The 21,104-nt window shown below is 47.1% G+C and overlaps 1 protein-coding gene across 3 annotated transcripts in view; it reads left to right on the forward strand.

The window, feature by feature from the left end:
• LOC307093581 (uncharacterized protein C1orf21) overlaps positions 1–17,082 on the forward strand; it is a 240,281-nt gene extending 223,199 nt beyond the window's left edge. For all 3 annotated transcript variants that reach the window (XM_079761799.1, XM_079761800.1, XM_079761798.1), the window contains 2 exons: positions 3,492–3,552; positions 14,328–17,082. In XM_079761799.1, the coding sequence (XP_079617925.1) occupies positions 3,492–3,552; positions 14,328–14,366 (100 nt within the window). In that variant the 3' untranslated portion in view covers positions 14,367–17,082. The remainder of the gene's footprint in view (positions 1–3,491; positions 3,553–14,327) is intronic.
• The last annotated feature ends 4,022 nt before the right edge of the window (positions 17,083–21,104 follow it).

The raw sequence follows: 21,104 nt of genomic DNA on the forward strand, positions 1-21,104 counted from the left end.
ACATATTCTTACGACTTGGTGATCTCAGGCAAGTGACCTGGTGTCTCAGAACTTCAGTTTTCTCAGAGAAAAAGGAGGGCGAGCAATCCTGTCTCACAGGGCTGGGGAGCAAATGAAATCATGTACGCCTAGTGCTTATCACAGTGACTCGGTAAGAACGCCTTAATATTGAGAAAACACCCAAATAGCCTTTACCAAGGAAGTGGGGAAAATAAACTCCACCTTATTTGCACAGTGGAATATTCAACTTAATATTAAATTAGTTCATTTAAAGTTAATATTTAAATTCGTTAAGATGAATGCACAAGGCTGGATGGACCTCGGCAATGTAATGCCAGAAGAAATGAGTAAGCCCTGAAAGATTGCATTGAGCGTGATGCACTCCTTGTAAAGTAAAAAAAATAAAAAATAAAAAATTAAGTAAATCATGGTGGGAGGTAAGTTAGCTCTAGGTTGTTGTCAAGGTCCTAGGTTTTGTTTTTCATTTTGGTTTCATGGGTGCTTATTAGACTATTTTTAAAAACTAACAAACAAAATAATTAACTAAAACTGAGCCTGAGCCATGCATGACCTACAAGCAAGGGTGTGTCATGATGTGAGGACTAGGATTAACCCCACTTCCCTGAGGTCCAATTGAAAATTAATAATGATGACCATGAAGAAATAACCATGTTCAGGCCAAGATCTGCCGGGAACCCACTGAGTAACTGAATTTCATTTTTGCAGGTGCCGTATTAGGGAATTGGGACCTTGCCTTCTCAAACTTTTCTGGCTTAAGTTTTTATTATTTGGAAATTTTTCTTTCAGTCATTGAACATGAAAGCCGCGTGTCTTTCAGCTCGAAAGCTCATTTTGCTCACCTTCTTTCTTTTTTTAAAATATATTTTCATTGATTTCAGAGAGGAAGGGAGAGAGAGAGATAGAAACATCAATGGTGAGAGAGAATCATTGATCAGCTGACTCCTGTATGCCCCACACTGGGGCTCGAGCCCACAACCTGGGCATGCACCCCGACTGGGAATCAAACCATGACCTCCTGGTTCATAAGCTGGTGCTCAACCACTGAGCCATGCCAGCCGGGCTTGCCCACTTCATTCTGTTCATTCACTTACTTGTCAGTAAGATCCCATCATGTTGTCATCTCTGGTCTCGTGGAGCTGAGAAGTCACAGGAAGAACAGCCTGTGCTAGCACCGGGTTAACTCACAAGAGCACTGCCAAGGTCAAAGGGGCCACATGTCGTCCTCCATGCGGCACTGGGTTTTCCCAGTTGGAGTTGGAAACGTAGAAAACCAATGTGCTTTTTCCTCCTCCCGGCTCCCCACTCACGATCCTCAAATTGTGCATCAGAAAGCACCCAGGAATCTCGTTCCCTAGGGACTGTTTCTCACAGTCCAGTGTAAGCTTTTGAACGAAAAAACGTATTAATGCCGCTGTGTTGACGGGGTTTCCGTAGGAGAAGAGTTTGTTCACATTTATCTAAGCGGCTGTCAGTGGATATGGGCTGATTTATGTCGTCAGAGTACACATCCTGTCTCTGCCCTTGTTGGAGGGTTTCGGGACTTCTCTCTGAAACAATCCCGTGGAAAAGAGCCGAGTAAGCCTCATGCGTTGAGGTACATCCTACCCAAGAGGATGCACAGGTGACAGGGACCGTGTGCGGGCCTTTGTGCCTTGTGGCAGTGTCTGTCACTTCCGGGGACCACAGAGTTTGTCTGAAAGAGCTTGTGTAGAGCATCAGGATTGGACGATAACTAAGTCACCCTACTAACACTCTCTAACGCAGTCCACACACTGTCTTTCAAGGGGCAAGATATGAACGAGCCTGGTGGGTGGCTCTTCCTCGTAGGTGTTTGAATGAGGCAGAGGCAGGCAGAGATGCTGGACTGCTCTTAGCCGAGGGAACATCAGGCAGCGTTTCTGCGTCAAGGCTGTGATCCTAGAGATGCGTCCGATCGAAGGCTTTGGTTAGAACTGTTTCTCAAAGGGCACATGGGAAAGTGGAAGTGGTAGTTTACTTCCTGTCTTGGACCTCTACCCAAAGTAAGGTTAATATTTAGTTCCGGATCCAGGTGGGGTTGGAAATTCACTGCCTTGTCTAATTAATTTTGGGTTGGGTGGCTTTCATCCAATTTGTTTTAACCAAGGGACACCTGTTTTTTGTTGTGTGTGTTTTAATGATCACAAAACATGTAGTAAAACCACACAAAACTGAAACCACTGAGGTTTTAGTTTTTGCTTTACCACCTTGGGGTCGTCACCATCACCCTTGGTCCCAAGCTCCTGATATGAACCCTTGAGCGTGGGCATTCTTTCTTATTGAATTTATTAGGGTGACATTGGTTTCAGGTGTACAATACTATGAAACATCGTCTGTTGATTGTATTGTGTGTTTACCACCCCAAGTCAAGTCTCCTTCCATCACCATTATCCCCTCTTCTCCTCCCCCCTCCTCCCCTTTCCCTCTGGTGATCACCATACTGTTGTCAGTGTCTATGAGGTTTGCTGTGTTTGGTTTTTTCTTAATGGAACCCAGACAGTCTTGCTCACAGGAGGGCAGACCCATTTGGAGAGTGGACTTCACTGAAGAGTTCCCCTTTGTCCATCTAATGTGCATATGTTGAGTACTAACCACACATCCTTGTTTCCATGCTGTGATGGTTCAATAGAGGAGTGAATGAAAGCTAGCAACAGTCACAGAACGTGAGTGCCGGAAGGTTTTTCTAGATGAGGAATCAGAGGTCTGTGCCTCACCCCTGCTGACATCTGGGCTGCCTCTGTGGGGTCATGAATCACATGCATTTAAATAGAGATCATGTGGTCAATTAATATCATATATATTGCCCTTCCCATTGGTGATCTCAGCTCTACTTACCCATGTTACCACAATCCTCTCACGAGGTTTGCTGTTAAATGGAGGAAGACAAGCAAACACACAGGGCAAGTTCTACCCAAACCTGCCTCCTGACTTTCTCCTTTATTCCAGTGGAATTTCTCTCCCTGAGAGGTGCATTCACTGTCGCCAGTGCAGAAGAAGTTCAGGGCCAATGTCAAGTTCTCAGCTCACTTGCTGCCAGCCCACATCTAGACAGCTGAATAGCATGCTGATGCTTTGCAAAATACACATTTCCATATAATAACTAGGGTTATACACAGGGTGGAAATATGCCATGTGCTGCTTGCCTATCCTTTTTTAAATCGCAAATATGCATCTTGAAGAAAAATTTGGCACATACCTCACAGTAGCACCACCATAAATAACATGTACATCGACAGGAAAATTGTATTTCTTAAATCGCAGGCACTGATAGACCCTTAAGAAATGCATTTGTAGGATTACTGTAATAATACTTATTCTTACTATAACTTCAGTGTATTTCTGTGGAAAAGTCTGCAGTAAAGAAATGTCCACCTCCAAGTTTAGGGACTCAGCACTTTTCTTGAGGGAGGAGGCTTAAGAAAACATTGAAATGTGCGCTGTTTGTTTTTCAGCATGCACATCTCTGAGAGCCAACAAGAATTCTTCAGAATGCTGGACGAAAAAATCGAAAAGGTAAGGAGTCAAATAAAGTACGTGTTTCAAGACGAATTGCCTCTTGAGTGAGGGTAACAATATTCTGGTTCCTATGTCACAAAGTTATTCTTGTAAGGGGCTGGGAAGAGAGTTAAAAAAAAGTTCCCCCTACACCAAGAAAATGTGAATATGAGAATGTTACGTGTCTAAGGAAGCTTCCCAGGATCCTGGGCTAGCCCGAACGTTAATTAAAGTGGGAAGCGCCAGGTAGAGACGCGTTGTCTAGGGACAGTGTTCTGATCACTGTGTGTTGTCTGCCCCTGATGCCCTGCTCTGACCTCGGACTGCAAGCAAGAAGGTACCTGCCAACAGCTACCTAGTGCCTGACACTACTCTTAAGTTCTTACATCGTGTGCACATTGCAATGAATAGCCACCTCGGGGTAATGACTATGAGACATGTGTTATCTGCGTTTTACAGGCAAGGAAACTGAGGCTCAGAGTGCTTGAGTAACTTACCCCGTTTTGCAATAATAATAATAATGATAATAACACGTGGAGTCCACTTCTCTGTGGCTCCAAAGCAGAGTCTCCAAGTTGCTCCTCTAGGGATGTGTGGATTTTACATTGACAGTGAGATGCAAGGTTGATCCATGTGGAAATTGGACCCATACTTATGATCTCCAAGTAGCATATGCTAAGCAGCTGAATGAAGTATGGTCTATGGTTAATAATTACAGGCTTGCATCCTTGGAGAATTTAAGGTCATCACTGCAGAAAGGTGAATTTTAACTATAAAATCGGAGTGTTACCATTTGAAAGCTTTATTCAGAAGAAGAGTAAAATCTTAAATTCAGAACATGCCATTACTATAAAAAGGCATCCCAGGCCAATTTTACCTTTGAAATTCGTTCTGTTTTAATTTTTATTTCTTTTTTTACTTTTTGTGGTCCTTTGATCTATCTGAGCATTTGTCCATGAATTTCTCAGTTGTGATCTCTATCACTCAACGGAAGATAATGAAGAGGTCTTAAATTCATCAGTATTTCAGCAGCAGAATAATTGTATAATAAGAATAATTGTATAATCTAATGCACCACTAAAAGACCAGCAAATATCACCAGTGTGAAAATAGAGATGGATAATGAATTTAAATGGCAGTTTAGTCTATATCACTCCCTGACTGTGCAAAAACCTCATTTTAGGAATATATTTTATTTTTATTTTTAGTGAAATTTTGGCTTATGCATGACTTTTTAGATGGAAAATTTACCAAGTTTCACATATTGGTTCAAAAGCTGTTCAACTTGCCGATACGTTTTGTTTTAGTAAAGAGAAGCATAAAAAGAAATTATCTGTCCCCACTATTTTGGTGAAGATCTTTTCGTTCTCAGTTTATTTGGATTTTTTCCTCTGCTAGCTTCCTGGCAACAAAAAGGTCTGCTTAGTAGTCAGGGGCAGCCTGTAAAAACTGAAATCCGAATTGTAATTTGTCTTTTAAACAACATATACACATCTGACACGGCATTAAAATGACCTAATTCCTTTCTGGTGTGTTTCCATAATGGAAATTCTACCTCTTTTTTACTCAAAAGTGAAATTCATTGTTCCCATCTGCAATTCAGTTTCCACTTTTCCTTTTGCATCGGGGTGTAGAGAGAATGATGAGTTAAAAACAAGTGTTCCCACTATTGAATACATTTTTTAATTTTTAATTTCTCAATTACAGTTGACATACAATAGTATATTAGTTTCAGGCATACAGACCAGCGATTAGACATTATGTAACTTACTTAAGTGACCACCCGATAAATCTAGTTCAGCAAGGGGGTGTCATTTAATCTGACATGGGCCAGGGCTAAGTCTGAAGTCCCTTAAATCCAGGTCCAAAAAAATCAAGGCTTAACTGTATAAGGAATCAGTTATAACATGGAAAATTTTTATAAGATAATGTTCAATGTGTCAATAGATTGAAGTGATATTAAAATGACATATATATGAACAGAGACTTAGAGGGAACTTGAACACGCTATTTATTAGGAAGATGGGTCTGTAGGAATTGTTTTAAATTTAATTTTGATTGATGGTTTTCTTGTGTATAAAATAAGAACCATTTTATAAAATGCCTTTTTGTAGAACGCTGCTGTTTGATGGTAGTGTGGCGGCCAGGAGGGCCAGAGCCAGCCACAGACAAGAATGCTTTTTACATGTTGTCACGTGGGGGAAACAAGAAGCAGAATCATATTTTCTGACATGAAAAAATATGTGAACTTCCAAATTCAGTGTCCACAAAGTTTTATTGGAAGGAACACAGCCACGCTCTTTTTTTTTTTTTTTTGCTTTTATCTGTGGCTGCCTTCACGCTTCCATCGCTAGAGTTGAGTTGCAGCAGGAACCAGACGGAATGCAAGGCCTAATGTGTTTACCGTTTGGCCCTGGACAAAGAAAGCGGCCCACGCCCGCTCAAGAACATCAGCTGAGTATGGCCCAGAGACAGGGGCACCCACCTTCTTTATCCCTGCTCCTCTTATCCTCACTCCGGTTCACTTCCTCCTGGGGAACAGCATCTTTGAGGTCACCTGAATGCCATCGTCAGAGAAAGCTGGAGAACCGTGTGCCATAAAGCTTCTAAAACGGCCTCCCTTTTGTCTGTAGAATGAGGATTGGGGTCTCTTAAACACTTCACGGGGGGAGGGGATTACAGCCGTTGAGTTAATGCTCATTCTCTCCTGGAAATGAAAAGCCCAGTATATGGAATTGTTGTCACTGCTGTCTGCCGGTGGCCTGGGGATCCTTCCCTTAGATGGTCCAAGGAGCTGTCAGGGGCTGGAGGCTGTCACACTCCTCCTGCTCATTACAAACCCAGACCTTTTTCCAACTGAAATAATAACGTGTGAGTCTAATTAGAATAAAGCCTGTTAGAAACAGAGACGGCCATTAATGCCTTGATTGATTTTTCTAATGAACTAAGTCGGGGGAGGAGACTCTCACAGCGCAGCTCAGGACTTTTGCTTTTCTTCGGCGTCTGCTGTACATTGTTGTGGGACCGTAAGTGAAAACGCTGTTGAAGCGCTCCCTGTCTGGAGAGGCTCTGTGAGTCCAGCCCTGGCCACGGCCCCACAGGAGGAGGATGGAAGAGCGGCCCTTCACGGGGGCAGGGGGCTTCATTCTACCTTCCCAGCCTTCCCGCCTCCTCCTGATCATGTTTGTTCTGGATTCCAGCTCATTGTTCCCACTGGCCAAGGGGTGGAATGCGGCTCTCCCGCCCTGTCTTCCTGCTTCAGGGACAGAGCCTCATGGCCAGATGCTCATAGAAACTTGCATCAGAGGTTGTCTCTGGCTGGTGATCCCTGGAGGGAAAGGTTGTGGGGGAGGAGTGATAGGGGGGCAGAGACGGAAGATGACCCGTTAAATTTCTGCACCAAAATCCGGATGCGGCATTTGGGTTTCATTACTCAGGATCCTCTTTGGTGCATGGAAAGCCCGTCAGTGAACAGTGTGGGGTGGAAGGCTATGCAGGAGGCATAACTGAGTCAAGAAACGGAGGTTCAGGAAGCCCACAGTCAGGAAGAGCGAGGAGGAAGACGAATCATGGAAGGAAGCAGATAATAGGTAGGAGAACCGAAATACCACACAGGCCAGAAACTAACAGGTGCCCCCAGCATCATCCCGAGAGATCAAGGAGAGGAGGCTAACTTCTTCGGTCGGTCAGTCAGTCAAAACACAAGAGCCTGCTTTGTGACAAGTATAGCTCACACTTCCAGACAGAAATAAGCCTCGTTTGAGCCAACTTTTATAACGAGCCTTCATTACAAAAATGCATGTTTGCCTTCACCAAACATGAAAACCTTGACTGGAATATTTCGTTTCTGTTCCTAGTACAGTGAGGTTCTATTTTTTAAATTGTGGGGAAGAGACATCAACTTGTTGTTCTGCTTCTTTATGCATTCATTGGTTGGTTCTTGTGTGAGTCCTGACTGGGGATTGAACCGGCAACCTTGGCATATCAGGACGATGCTCTAACCAACTGAGCCACCTGGCCAGGGCCCAGTGTGAGGTTCTTTAATGCAGAACGTGGTGACAACAGCAAAAGACATAGTTTAGGATGCCTGACTGAATGTTGTGGAAAGTAAACTAGGTGTCGTTCCAAAGGTGGTTTACACAGGTGCTACTTATATAAATAAAAATGGTGAATAACGGACTGTGCCTTCTTCTGTTATCCACTGTTGCTCCCCCTGCCTCTGATGTGCCTCTCCTAAGTTCCAGGCCATCCTCAGAACCAGTCTGTGCCCCCGTCTCTGCTGATAATTCTGCTAAAGACATACTCTGTATCCGCTGAATTGCTGAAGAGGGCTGCTTTTTCCACCGTGACCTGCAAAATGTTGACAATTTGCTTCTCTTATGAGAGTCCCAGGACACCTCCTCTGTATCATGTCATTCAATAGCCTACACACACACACACACACACACACACACACACACACACACACACAGCACTGCCTCCCTCCAGACACCCGCCTATGCATAACCATTGTGATAGGGGCCACACAAGGATTCCATTAGGTACCAAAAAGACATGTTGGCTAAAATTACTATAAAATGTGGTGGGGGTGGGAAGGACCACTGGGAGAGGAAGAGACCAGCCCCTTGAACAGTTGGGGGAAATGTTACTTGAAGAGATGATGTTCTGATGAGATCCTAAAGATGCAATAGGCTGGGAGTGTGAGATAAGAGAACAATGTGTGTGAAAACAGTGGCACCCAACAAGGACCTGCCTGTTTGGGACACGTGGTGAGAGGTCCTGTTGGTGGTGTTCGCTTGGCAGCAGCACAGGAGCCATACCTCAGGAAGCTTTTTTTATTGGTGGAGGGGAGTAGAGTGGATATTCGATTGATTTTTTTCATGCTTCATAAAAATGCTGTAATGAAAATTTTTTTACACATACTTTTAACAACTTTATGGAGCTAGGACTTACATACCATAAAATGTACTCGTTTGACATGTACAAGTCAATGAATTTTAGTAAATTTACCAAATTGCACAACCATCACACACTCCAGTTAAAACATTCCCATCACCTCCATAAGATCCCTCCTGCTCACTTGCAGTCAATCCCCTTCCCACCTCCAGCCCAGGGAACCAATGCATATATGTGTGTGTTTTTTAAATATGTGTTTGGGAGTTTATCTTTGGATACTGATTTCTATAATGAAGGGTGTGCACATTTTTATGACTCACAATACCTATTACCCAATTACTTTCAAGGCAGCCATATACCATTTTACACTGAGGCCAGCAGTGTGTGAGAGTCACATTTCATTGTGGGTGTGGCTATTTTTAAGTAATAGCATTAGTTTAATTTATATTTGTTATTACTAAAGCAGACCGCTTTTCTCTTGGTGTGTTCACTGGTTTTATTCTGCTCTGAATGAGTTTCCACTCTGTGCCCTTTTGAGATCCTCTCCCTGTTCGTTTTTTTTTATTGGTGTGAGCGTCCACGTAGCTTTCATCATGCACACATGTATGCTGTCGGTATTCGTCCCATGATGAGGTTAGCCCTTTGTATTTCGTGGCATTATTTTTCAACGTGCAGAGTTTCAGTCTCCCGTGATCAGATGTGCTCTTCTTTCCTTTTACCTTCTGATCTTTTCTGGTCCCTTGAAGCGTTGTCTCTCTCCAGAGCTTTGACAGAAGCTCAGTTTGACATTCTGTTCTATTATTGCTAAGACTTAGCACTTTGATTCTTTTGGAATCTGTTGTTACTGGTGATTCCCTTTGTCAGTCCTTAACTTTCACAATATCTTAGGCTGTATTTCTTGGATGTTTTCTTCTGTCTTGGTAATTTTTTGGTGGATCCATTTAAAAAAACCAACACAAACGATTGTAAAACTGAAGCACATGCAAAGGAGGGAGACCTAGATGGAGACCACGTTGTTTGCAGATGATGGACCAAGGGATGCTGCTGATCGGGGAAGACCTATCCTCTGGTTCCCAAGGCCCAGACGAAGCCGTTCTGTGGGCACAAGCAGGGGTTGGGCCCCGCTGTTGAACGGTTTCACAGGCGGCTTGGAAAAGTATCTGACGTGTTCCAGCCGAGAAGAGAGGGTTCCCTGTCTGCTCGGTGGTAAACGGAGGCCGGCCCTACGTTAAATGAGAGGTCAGAGAGGAAAGAATCTAGGTCCCCTTCCAACTCCCAAGATTTCAGCACTCTCCAGGTATTTTTCATCCTTTCATCTATTCACAAGTATTCATCAAGCATCTGACAGGCTGCCGACACTAGTCTAAATCCTGAGGGTGCAACAGAGTGTAAAACAGTTCCTGCCCACTCGTTACTTCTATTCAAGGGAAAAGACAGCCAATTAAGGAATTAATTAATATACTAATAATGTCAGGTAATGATAAGTAATATAAATAAAAATGAAGCAGAGTAAGAAGTGTTATTGAGTATAGAGTGTTCACGGAAGACAATGAGGTGACATTTGAGCAGAGATTTAGGAGAAGAAATGGATGCATGAGGGCTGGGGACAGCAGGAGCCAATCAGGAAGGAAGAAGGACAAGCATCCAGGCCCTGAGGTACAGGGCTTGACTAAGGACCTGACTGTAACTGATTGATCTAGCTGTGGGCCGAATTTCTCACCTAAGCCGTTTATGAACTGTTGGATCTATTGATCTCATTTTTCAATATCATCGTAAGAGCTGTAATTTACTAAGTACTTACTATGTGCCATGCTTTGCTAAACACCTTATGTATTTTACTTCTAATTCTCACATCACTGCTGCAAGTTAGGTCTTACTGTTCCCATTTTAAAGATGGAGAAACTGAGGCTCAGTGCTTGCTCTCAGTAATTTTGACCTAGCTCTAATCCACTCCATTGGGAAAGTATGCAGCTCACAGTTGATTGTTATATGCCCGAGGTGTATGTATTAGGCCCAATGCATCCTCGTCTACAAAAATATACTGAAGTCTAATATGATAAAATTGCACCTCAAACTGAACGGTCAGGCCTAGACTGCTTGTGTACTTAAACTTGAGGAGCAAAGGTACCGTAGGCACTTTGCAGGAACAGTTTCTTCATTTGAAGTCACTCTTCCAGCGAGCGAGCGTTCCTCTTTAAACTTGCAGAATTTTAGAACTTGTATGCATATAAGCATAGCCCATGGACACAGACAATAGTGTGGTGAAGGCCTGGGGCGGGGGGTGGGGCAGGCTAAAAGGGATCCATGGGGGGAAAAGAGAGGACACATGTAATACTTTCAGCAATAAAGATTTTTTAAAAAGCTTGCAGAATTTGAAAGTAGGATAATGTCCTTTCCTTTGCTAGTCTTTAAAATCTCTAATTCTTAGCCTAGACATTTCAACAGACAAAATTGTTTACCCTAGCACCTTGGAAATGCATGTTCTGAGTTGACATAAACTTCTGTACGTTTCCAAGAAAGTAACGCAAACAGCGGAAGAGGACAGAGGGTGTTCCCCTGCCGAGGAAGGCCCGGTCAGGGAGATTTCAGTAAGCAAAAGCCGTGATTGTGTGTGTGTGTGTGTGCGTGTCTGCACCAGAATGCCCGTGTGGTTCTTCCAACAACCCTGCCTTGTCAGCATCATCGGGCATTTCCGGTCCTCCAGCTTGTGGGGCCCTGGGAGGGACCTTGCTCTCTGTAGCTCTCAGTGGGGCCTTCGAACAAGGGTGGAATTGTGTGCAACCGTCGCTGATTCCAACTGCCCAGAGCCCCGTGACAAAGACTTCCAGTTTGTAGTCCCTTTAGGGGAAAGGGCATGCTCCAGCTCAGAGAGTGCTGTGTGTCTCCCACACCCAGCTACGCACTCCCACTTCCTGCCTCCTGACAGCTGAAGGTTTTAAGGTGCCCTTTTTTAGCACAGCTCTTTAAAAATGTAAATGCGACTTGAAGTCACGTCACAGAAGCAAGCTCCCTGTCCTGCCCGGTAGGGCTGGTGTGCAATGGGCCCCTGGTGATGCCCAGATGAGGCCACTCACGTCGCAGCTCTCTCCGGCTCCCATTTCTTAAAGCGACGCCGGCCATCTGGGAGCTCGTGCTCTTGATGTTTGTGATTTTCAAGTTTTCTGTTTATAAAATATTTGGTTCTCAGAGCTGCTGACAGGTGATAATAACAAAAATGAAACTGATTTGAATTTGAATTTTGTTACCAACTTACTACAGTTGGGGAGGGGTTGGGGGAGGATTATCCAGGGCTCTTGGGCTGGTCTGAGGTTTGCCCACAAGTCACAAGGCACCACTCCCGCCTTGCAGGGTTGGCCAGGGTTGGTGCGGATACCAATGAAATAACATCTGCAAAGCAACCAACGCCGTTTTCCTTCTCCTTCTCGCAGTAACTGTGGTAATTCCAGAGGAGCCGGTGCTTGGGAAATGCAAGTTGCGGCCTTGAGGTTACACAGACATTTCTATAGATTTGTTCCTCCACAGGAGGCACTTGTCTATGGTCCTAGTCAACGGGGAGGGTCTGCAATGCACCTTCTACTTCATAACCCGTTTATGGAGTTGGAAACGCTGCTTTATCAATGAGTGCACCAGTTCGCCTGAGTGTGGTCGGTCTGTCTGTCATTGGGCCAAGTCTTCCTTGTGGATGAGGGGCCCTCTGAACCCCATCCTGGCCAGCTGGGCCTTTCCTTGGATGTGAGGCCTGAGTTAGATAGAAGAAGGGAAGGGGCTTAGGTGTCTGCCATGGAAGTTTTATTCTAGAGCATGTACTTGTGGCCTGTCTTGGGTGCAAGGCTGTGGTGGGAGGAAGGAGTGTCCCTGACACCTGTCAGGTCACAGTTTAGGACCACAGTCCTCACCTGTCAATCACAGGAAGGAGGTCCCTATTCCTCTGCCAGGGGACTGAACAAGCACGTGGTTTAATAGTCATAATAATACCAGCAGCTCATATGTATTGACTACCTGCCAGGCACTGTATTTTTTCCACTTAATCCTGATCATGACCCTCCGAGGCAGAGACGATGATTAACCCCAGGAAACCATGCCCAGTAATTTGCCGATGTCACACAACAGCGTGTGGGTCCCAATATACACCGGAAATATGTCCTCTGTCCTTTCTTTTGAAAACTCCATGAGCCCTGCCTTTCCCCTCCCGCTGAATGCCCCGTGTCCACTTGCAGGTCTACTCCTGGGCCTATGAGGAGACCCCACCTGGTAGGTGGGCTTCTAGCATAGCGTTGCTATGTCTGGATGTGTCCTGCTTCCCACCCTGGGGCATAAACTCCCCACAGTCAGGGTCCATGAGGTCTCCTTTCTCACTCTTCACCATGTGGCCCAGAGCGTGTCTCCTGATGGGTCCCCATTTGCTTGGGAGGTGTCCCAGGGAGGCCGTCACTGTGGGGTGACTGCTGAGCTCACTTTTCTCTTATCAAGAAGGTCGTTGCCCAGCTTCTCTGCCCAGGAGGCGTTTTCATGCAGCAAGAAAACCCGCTTGGCTACCACACTGGGGTCAGGCACTCCGCAAGTAGCAGGGGGAGAGTTGGCAATCAGCCGGTGGAGGAAACTAAAATACACTAATGAATGCCAGGCACTATGGGATCACGTTACGACTATTAACTCATTTAATCTCCAGCAACCCTGTGAAGTAGGGACTGTTGTTAGCTTCATTGTACAGGTGGGGAAACTGAGGCCCAGAGAGGTAACTTCATTGAGATCCCAGAGCTAGTAAGTCCAAGCTCAGATCACCCTTCAGCCAGATGGTCCAATAATTCACCGCCACGACAATTAAGTATTAGGAGAATGGGAAATACCCCCAATATACAGATATTGTGACGAAGAAACATGTAATACCCTTGATAAATAGCTTTATGAAAATTATTATATTCTTTAACTTTGAGAGGCTTTTATTAATAAGTTCTAGTTATTTAGAAAATTCTGTTTTTGAAGGAATATCCCCCTTCCCCCCCCCCAAAAAAAAATGAAACATATAGCGTGTATTTTAAAAGAAAAAGGACAAAGGATGCAACCAGTATTAATGGTGACTTTTACAAAACCCTCGTCTGCGACGTTGTGATGTGGGCAGGTGTTGGGTTCCTGTGATGGATGAATTATAGACCAGGATGCCGTGGGCTTCGACCGAGGCAACCCAGCCAGGTCAGATGTGGAGCTTAAACCCCAGTCCTCAGGGCGCCTTCGTAGAGTTTACGTCACGTGTCGCAATTGCATAGAGTCCGCAAGCCTTCTTGTAAGCGAATGACTCAAAGGCATTTTTGTCTTTCTGGGGCATCCCACACATACCAAACATAGTCTTAAGCTGTGTTATAGCCATTGAGTCCTTGTTGTTGTTGTTGTTTTTAAGTCCTGTTTTAATTTAGAATGGATTAGAACTGAGACATCCCTGGATTACTCCATCCCCTCCTGTACAATTGTAAATTCCGGGCACGGAGATGCGGCTCTCACATGTGAGCTGCCCTGGCCCCAGCGGAAAGCGGCTTGTTCATTGTCCATTTCCGGGTCTCTTGTTCATGAGAAGTTGGCCTCCTGCGTGGAGCATCCTTGTGCTGCTCTCTTGGTGAAAGGCGGGGCCTGTGTGGTAGTATGAGTGCTTACCAGTATAAAGTGAGGGCTTATTTGGGGCTTGTTAAGATTCCCATGCTTTGAGGTCTCTGCAGTTTATAAGTCGGTGTGTACAGTTTCTAAACAGGTCGTTATGACGTATCTATCCTGGTGGTCACCGATGAACTCTGGGGTTCGGTGCAAGGAGACGGGTGCCGACAGAAAATGGATCTGCGAGCAGTGACTGTGTCGGGCTCTGCTTGGAATTTCTCACTCACACGTCGCTCTTTTCCTTTGCCCTCCAGGGTCGAGATTACTGTTCGGAAGAAGAGGACATCACATAGCACCGACCTGACCCTCGAACCAGGAGCTACTGCTGTGTAAATAGGTGACACCCCAGTCGAAATCTTTGCAAAGGTCGGTCCTCGTCACGGAACAGCACTATAGCAAAAGAAGATTCGGTTCCATATCGTATGCCCCATCCAATTACAGTGTTTCCTAATGAACTCGCAAAGGAATATTGCTAAAAACAAAACAAACAAAAAAAACTGTCATTGAACTTTCTTTGTTGCTGCTAGTTAAAACCTGTTGCAACTTTTCACTCCTCTCGTGTCCAGGTGTGCAGCAAAATTCTGCGATTTCACCTTAAAGATACTGTCGGTCTCACAGAGGCGCTCCGGCCTGTTTTCTATAAGATGAGTTAGTGGGGAACTCGGCTATCAGACTTCTGTTCTAGAGCGGCCCCGCTTCTAAGCGTCTCCTTCCCTCTGTCCTTCCTCCCTGTCTGTCCCAAAGTGGTCCAGAGCCTTGCTTCTCGCGGGCGGGCGACGTTGTGCTTTGGAGATGGGATGGTTGCTATGGCAAGCCTTGGCTCTCTGCTAAGAAGCGGCAGAGAGGCGCTTCTGATCGATGGAAAGCATGCTGTGAGCTGACTCCTGGGCGCCACCCAGGAGCCCGCAGCAAGCTGCTCCCTTGCCTGGGGTGTCTCAATCAAGCAGTAAGCTCGCGACATTGGCTTTGCTCAGAGGCAGACGGACGTGTGATCACAATCATTTCAGATCCCTCTCCCCCACTTTTTTTTCTAAGGAAATAAACATTTTACTGTTTTTATGTATCCTTGTCTTCTCCCATTCATCCAGTCCAGTGCTCTCCGATGCTCCTGGGTGCGGAAGAGGTGCCCTCCTTGGCAGTGGCACCGAGTCTCGGCCTAATGGCTCCCTCCCCCTCCCACGGATAAGCGACCACGCATTAGCTGGGCAGCAAGTGGTCAGAAGAGATGAGGGGACACCCCACGACTTTTTAGGAGGCCCCAAGCCACCCTGTCACCTTCATTTTATTAGAAACTATCCTACTTCCTCCTTCTCTCCCTTCAGTGACCCCGGAGCCTGGTCACCCCCCCCCCCCCCCGCCCACCCTTGCAGCCCCGGATAGGACAGTGAGAAAGGGTTCCCTCCCTGAAAACGTAGCACATGGACCCTCGGAGGAGGTCTGGCGCTGCGAACGCCGACGCCCCAGGCCGTCGTGGGCGATGTGAACCGTGGTTCGGTAGAGTTTATTTTTCCATATTATATGAAGAGAACGATCTCTTCCCAAAGACAGAAGTAATATTTTTAACAAATGTTGTCACAAGTAAATAGCCATCAAAAGGAGAAAAATAACTTTTGTATTTTTTTAACGCATTTGATAGCTTCGACGAGGGTTGTCTTTGCTACTTCCTGGGGAGGGCACCCTATATTCAATGCTACGCCCGCAGTCCAGTTCCAGTTTGTCCCACAGAAACACAGAGGGGCGCTGTCTGTCTGCCTGTGTCTCTCTTTGGGGGTTGTGAGTGGAAAGGACCTCGCCATCGGCCTCCCTCCGAAGGTGGGTAGTTCGTATGTTCTGGGAATCGAGCAATCGCCTGCCACAGATTCCCAGCGATCAGAACGATCAGAGCGATCGCAGAACAGAATCAGAATCTATGTTTGTTCTTCCTGAGAGGAGGAGCTTTGACTTTAAAATCCGTCCACGTTGCCCGTGGCCGAGGGCACCATGAGCTAATGGTGAGGTCCCCCATCTCCTTGTAGACCCAGGGCGCAAAGGGAAAGGAGGAAAACTCAGTCAAGAGCGAGAGAACATGGACTCACACGTTAGCAGCAAAAGCCCTCCCTCCTTCCAGCCAGCAGCAGCTATTCTGGGGAGCAGCTGTGGTTGTTACATAAATAGAGACGCAGCCAACATGTACGGCTTTTCATCCTGCTTCAAGCAGGAAAATGCCGGGAGAGGCGAGTCGCCCCAGGGTTTTAAGTTCCCTCCCTGTGTATGGTTTTGGCCAAGTGACTAAAATAGTTTTTCTCCACTGTAAGCGAACTGCCGAGCCCTGAGCCCCACCTCACACGTGTCCATGGAGGACCGTGTTCACTGCTCTGCCGATGACCTGGCCCCGGGATTCTTGTTCTGAGGAAGCCAACGCTCGCCGTCTTCCATGTCACTCCCCCACTTGGTGTCCCAGGGAGTGACTTCCCTGAAAATCGCCACCTTCTACCCGAAGACGAAACCCGCTCGTGTCATTTTGCTGACAGTCACGTTTAACATGTTGACATGACACACGTGTGCACAGCGCCCAGTGTTTCTCGGGAACCTGGCGGGTGAGTGTTTTGGGAAACCGGAAACCGGTTCCCGGGAAACTCGGACTTTTCACGTGGAGTTCTGTCTTCCGATGTCAGTGCCGGAGACCTCTTTGAAGTACGAGAGTGATTTTATCTGCAGACACGTTTGGTTCAGCTAGAAATAGATCTAAGGCCCGGGGTGGCTGAGCGGGTTGGCAAGAAGTGCTGGATGATGTTAGCAACACGCAGAGCTGTCTGCCTCCCATTCGTTGGTTTCAATCATAAAATTGTCAAGTGATTTGTGTTTGTACGTTACTTTTTTTATGCCTTTCTGAAAGGGTCGAAAGCAAAAAATATTTTGCCTTTTTTTTCCCCTCCCTGCGTATCTAAACCGTAAGCCGATTGTCTCAGATACAATGAAGAGAATAATCTAGAAGCTTCTGCTGGCTGTGATCTCTGAGGCTCAGGGAGAAGGAAGGAGCTGGGGGAGGGAGGGAGGGCGGGAAATGGCCTGGCGGGCGGAGGTAGAAGGATGAGAAATGGGCTGAGAGCATTTAGAAGAGAGGGCGGACGGAATGGCCCAGCGCCCGCTGCAGCTCCACACCCAGCTGCCCAGCTGCCCAGCGGCCAGGGGGTGGGGCGGGCTGTCAGCAGGATTTACAGCTGGATTGCACGGGCCTTGTGTGCTCCGAGCTGTGGCGTTGTAAAAGTTCAGCAGTGTATGCGGGCTTTCTTTGGGTTGGCGGAGACGCAGGGTCCTGGAGTACTGCTGTCCTAATGGAATGCGCGCTTGTTGCTGGCGGAGAAGCCTGAAGGAGGAGGCTCTTACCTCGGCGATGCCTCCTAGACCCAGCTGGGGCACAGAGCGGTGCTGTGATCTATTTAAGGGCAGAGAAGGTAGGAAGTCTAGAGATGAGAAGACGAGGTCAGCCCTCAGAACCGGCCGTGGCCACCCCCGGGCCTGCGGGGTCTCTCCCATCTGCAGTGCCCATGGCCTGCGATGACTCACGTCAGAGGCGAGCTGGCTGAGGAGCAGCTGTGGTTAGTTACTTCGTCCTGGGCGCTGGTGCCAGCCTCCTCCAGGCTGGGAGGCGAGGAGGCACCTCTGTCAGGGGCTCCCCGGGGTCAGGAGTGGCCACGCCTGCAGTCTGAGAGCCCCGGGGGCAGGCCCAGGGGTGAAGGCCCCACTCTTGGTCCCATGCGATGCCATCCCACTTTGAGTTATAACCTCGTCCCCCTGCCAACCTCGCCGAGACTTTTTTCCCTCCGAGGGCCAGACTCTCCCTCACGCCTGTTAAAGACGGAGATGATACCTCGTACGAATTTTACCTCCGGAGCCTGGTGTGCAGGCTGGCATATGGATTACAAGCCCTGCTTAGACATCGGGCAAGAATGTAAAAGAGTGTTTCATCTCTACTCGTCTTAGAAAGCAGCTAGATTTAGAAATGTCCGTTTTATAGGAAGAACAATTATTCAATTCTTAATCCAGGAAAATACTGACTCTGAATCTGGGACTCCAGGGCCCTCAGACATGTTTGTTATGAAAGACAAAACAATTGGGTTCTAAGGCTCTCTCCTTCCTTCTCCCAACTCCCTCATTTAAAAAAAAAAAAAATTAGGTTGCGCTCTCTAATTTTACATTTAAAATCTGCATTCCATGCTCTTCCCCCTGGAAGGCATTCTCGGAGCTTTATTTCTTTGTACCTCTCAGAAATTAAACTTTTTACGTTGCTTAAACCCCAAGACAAAACAAGGCGTGGTGTGGGGGAGGGATACATACTTAAGGGCATAATGAAAAGGTGACTTCTCAGTGTCACAGGTCGGTCAGTGGCCCCCACACCTAAGGCTGAGTGAGGCAGTCGGCGCTCACACTGTCCCTGCAATAAACCTTTGGAATTTCCTGATGGAGGTCTGGGAACTGTTGCCTTGTGCCAATGAAAGGACGTGTTTTTCCAAGGGGGCGGGGAGGAGAAAAAAAGTCCACGGTCACCTTTTTGTATGTCTCTGGAAAAGGGCCAGAAAAGCTCTGGCAGACAATGAGGATTACAGGTGAATATGTTGCCTTTTGTGACAAACCTTTGGACTCACTAGCCGTGCTGTGTTTTTCCAGGGACCCTTGTACCTTATCTGGGATCCAATCTAATCTTGGGGAAAGAAGAGAAGGAACTACTATTTATTATTTCTACTCACGCTGTGCCAGATACTGTGCTGGGCACTGTATAACCGTTTTGTGTAACCCTCCCCACGCCCCTGTGCCGTGAGCCCAGGCCCCTATGTTCTAAGTGGTGTGTCTGTGTGTAGAACGCATCTATCCCAAAGTCAAGTCCCCTGCCGAAAGAAGGAAAACTGTCCTTCTGGTATTCTCCCCGTTTCTTTAACATCACTCTGCCCTTCACAACACTGTGAAAACTGCCCCTCGGGGGCACCCACCTTCCAGCATCTCTCTCGGGCTCATCAGCAGCGTGGTTTCCCCATGCGGAGTGTTTTACGTGGCCTTCCGGTATCTGATGAGCTGCACACAAACCAGTAGAGGCCACTGGCTCATAGGACACGAGTGCCCAGAAGGGGAAGGCTTTGGGAATTTTGGCACATGCCTCTCCCTTGGCACTTTCTCCGCGCCCGGAAAAGGAACCTGGTACTTCTGCGCTTCCATGCCGGATGCAGCCAGGACAGGCATCGGAGTCTGGGCTCTTTTTTCCTGCTCCCAAGGCTCCCTTTCTCACAGCCTGCGTCTTCTCAAGGTGAAGGCTTTGACCTTGCAGAGACGTTTGGGAGAACCTGATCGCCAGAGATGGCGGAAAGGCCTGGACCGTTGACTTAAAATCCTTACTTGTGGGCTAGGGCTGGGTGTTGCTCTTTGATCTTTGAAATGTGGGTCTGTAATTTCCAGACTGGTTTAAGCACTGAAACTAGATGTGAATCTCTTGAGACCTTAAGGGTTTGGGATAGTCCTGTAGTGACTTGGACATCATTTAAATAACTTGCTCCAAGCTCAGCAGAGCCCAGGAACTCCAGAGTTCCTCTCCTTGCTCCTAAAGACGCATCATCTAAAGACGACTCACGTCTCCAACCCCGCTGAGTTAGCTCGAAGGAATCAAAAGAATTTCATGTGTAGAGGGGGCCCTGTGGCCAGTTTTCCTATGAAAACTGCCCCCAAGATTCTGACCCAGTGGCTGTCAGATTCATTCAACATAACGTGGGAAATGGCTCTTGTCTCTTGGAAGCCAGAGAAATTGCTTTAATTCAGCAAGATTCACCCCTAAAACCAAAGGCCTCATTCTAATACTATCTTTCCACTCTGCCCCTGAATTCCCCCTTCTTCCCTTTCCAGGGGTTCTTTTTAGCCCCCGGCTTTGAACTTAGCTAAGACTTGGAGGCAGTGCAAAGAGCACCGTAAACTCAGCCAGAACTGCCTTAGGGTCCCTGGGGTTAAAAATAGCTGTGGGGCCTGGGGGCACTTGGCCTCAACCCAGAAGTGACAGAACAGCCCCTGGTTTCCTGCATTTCGGTCCAGACCTTCAGGGACCGCTCTCTCTCCACGGCTCTCTCTCCGCAGATAGTCCAATGAGCAAAGGAAGTTTCGCAATAGATTTCAAGCCAGCTCTTCTGTTCAAAGCAAGATGCAAATTCATTTTCAAAAATTGTATCTAATTTTCTGGAGCAGAACCAGGCAGCTGTCTTATTAGGGCTCTAAATTTGGATCTATTTCCTTAACACACACACACAGGGAAAGAAAATGTAACTACTTTGTCATTGAAATAGTTCAAGGAAGAGCTGTACTTTTGCCTTTTCTAATCTCTGAGATAATGCCTAGGAAAGTATTAGTTAACTAGAACACCAAAATGGGAAAAGCTAGTGGCCACTCTTGGGAAAGTTTGAGTTTAACTCGCGTAGGGGGACAGCGGTCTGCTGGTCGTCTTGCCTTGTGCCCCGCCTGTGCCAGGATGCCCTGCCACTAGCCTGTTTGCCTCTACCCTGGATGCTGTGGCCGGCATCCTTGCCCCATCCCGGGCACATAAAGGACACATCCCTCAGATTCCACGCCAGGCCCAGCTGTATACAACCACAGCGGTTCTCACCCTCTCCCATCGTCCAGGGTGGCCTTGACTGCGGCATTTCAGCAGCTCCACTGGGAACCCATGTGGGGGTTAGGGCCCCTCGGTCGAGGTTGTCCCAGGTGTAGCATGTTCAGCATTGCCTCCCCCAGTGCCAAGGACTCATTCATTCAACGCAGTGTTCATAGGGCACCTGGTGTCCTGCAGGAACCGAGCTAAGCGCCAGCGATGCACAGTTAAACCAAACACAGGCCCCGCCCCCGAGGAGCCGCCCTTAGTCCTGGGGACAGTGTGGGCAGGACTGCAGGAGGGATAAGTACTGGGTGCATCTCACATGGCAGCTGCCCAGCTTCGGGATCAGGGCTTCCGGAAAGGGGTGACGTGGAAGCCCAAGGTTGTCAGAGGACTGCCAGAGAGTGCTGCAAATGGCCCCCCAGGC

The sequence above is a fragment of the Cnephaeus nilssonii genome, assembly GCF_951640355.1.
Source record: "Cnephaeus nilssonii genome assembly, chromosome: 21".
Lineage (NCBI taxonomy): Eukaryota > Metazoa > Chordata > Mammalia > Chiroptera > Vespertilionidae > Cnephaeus > Cnephaeus nilssonii.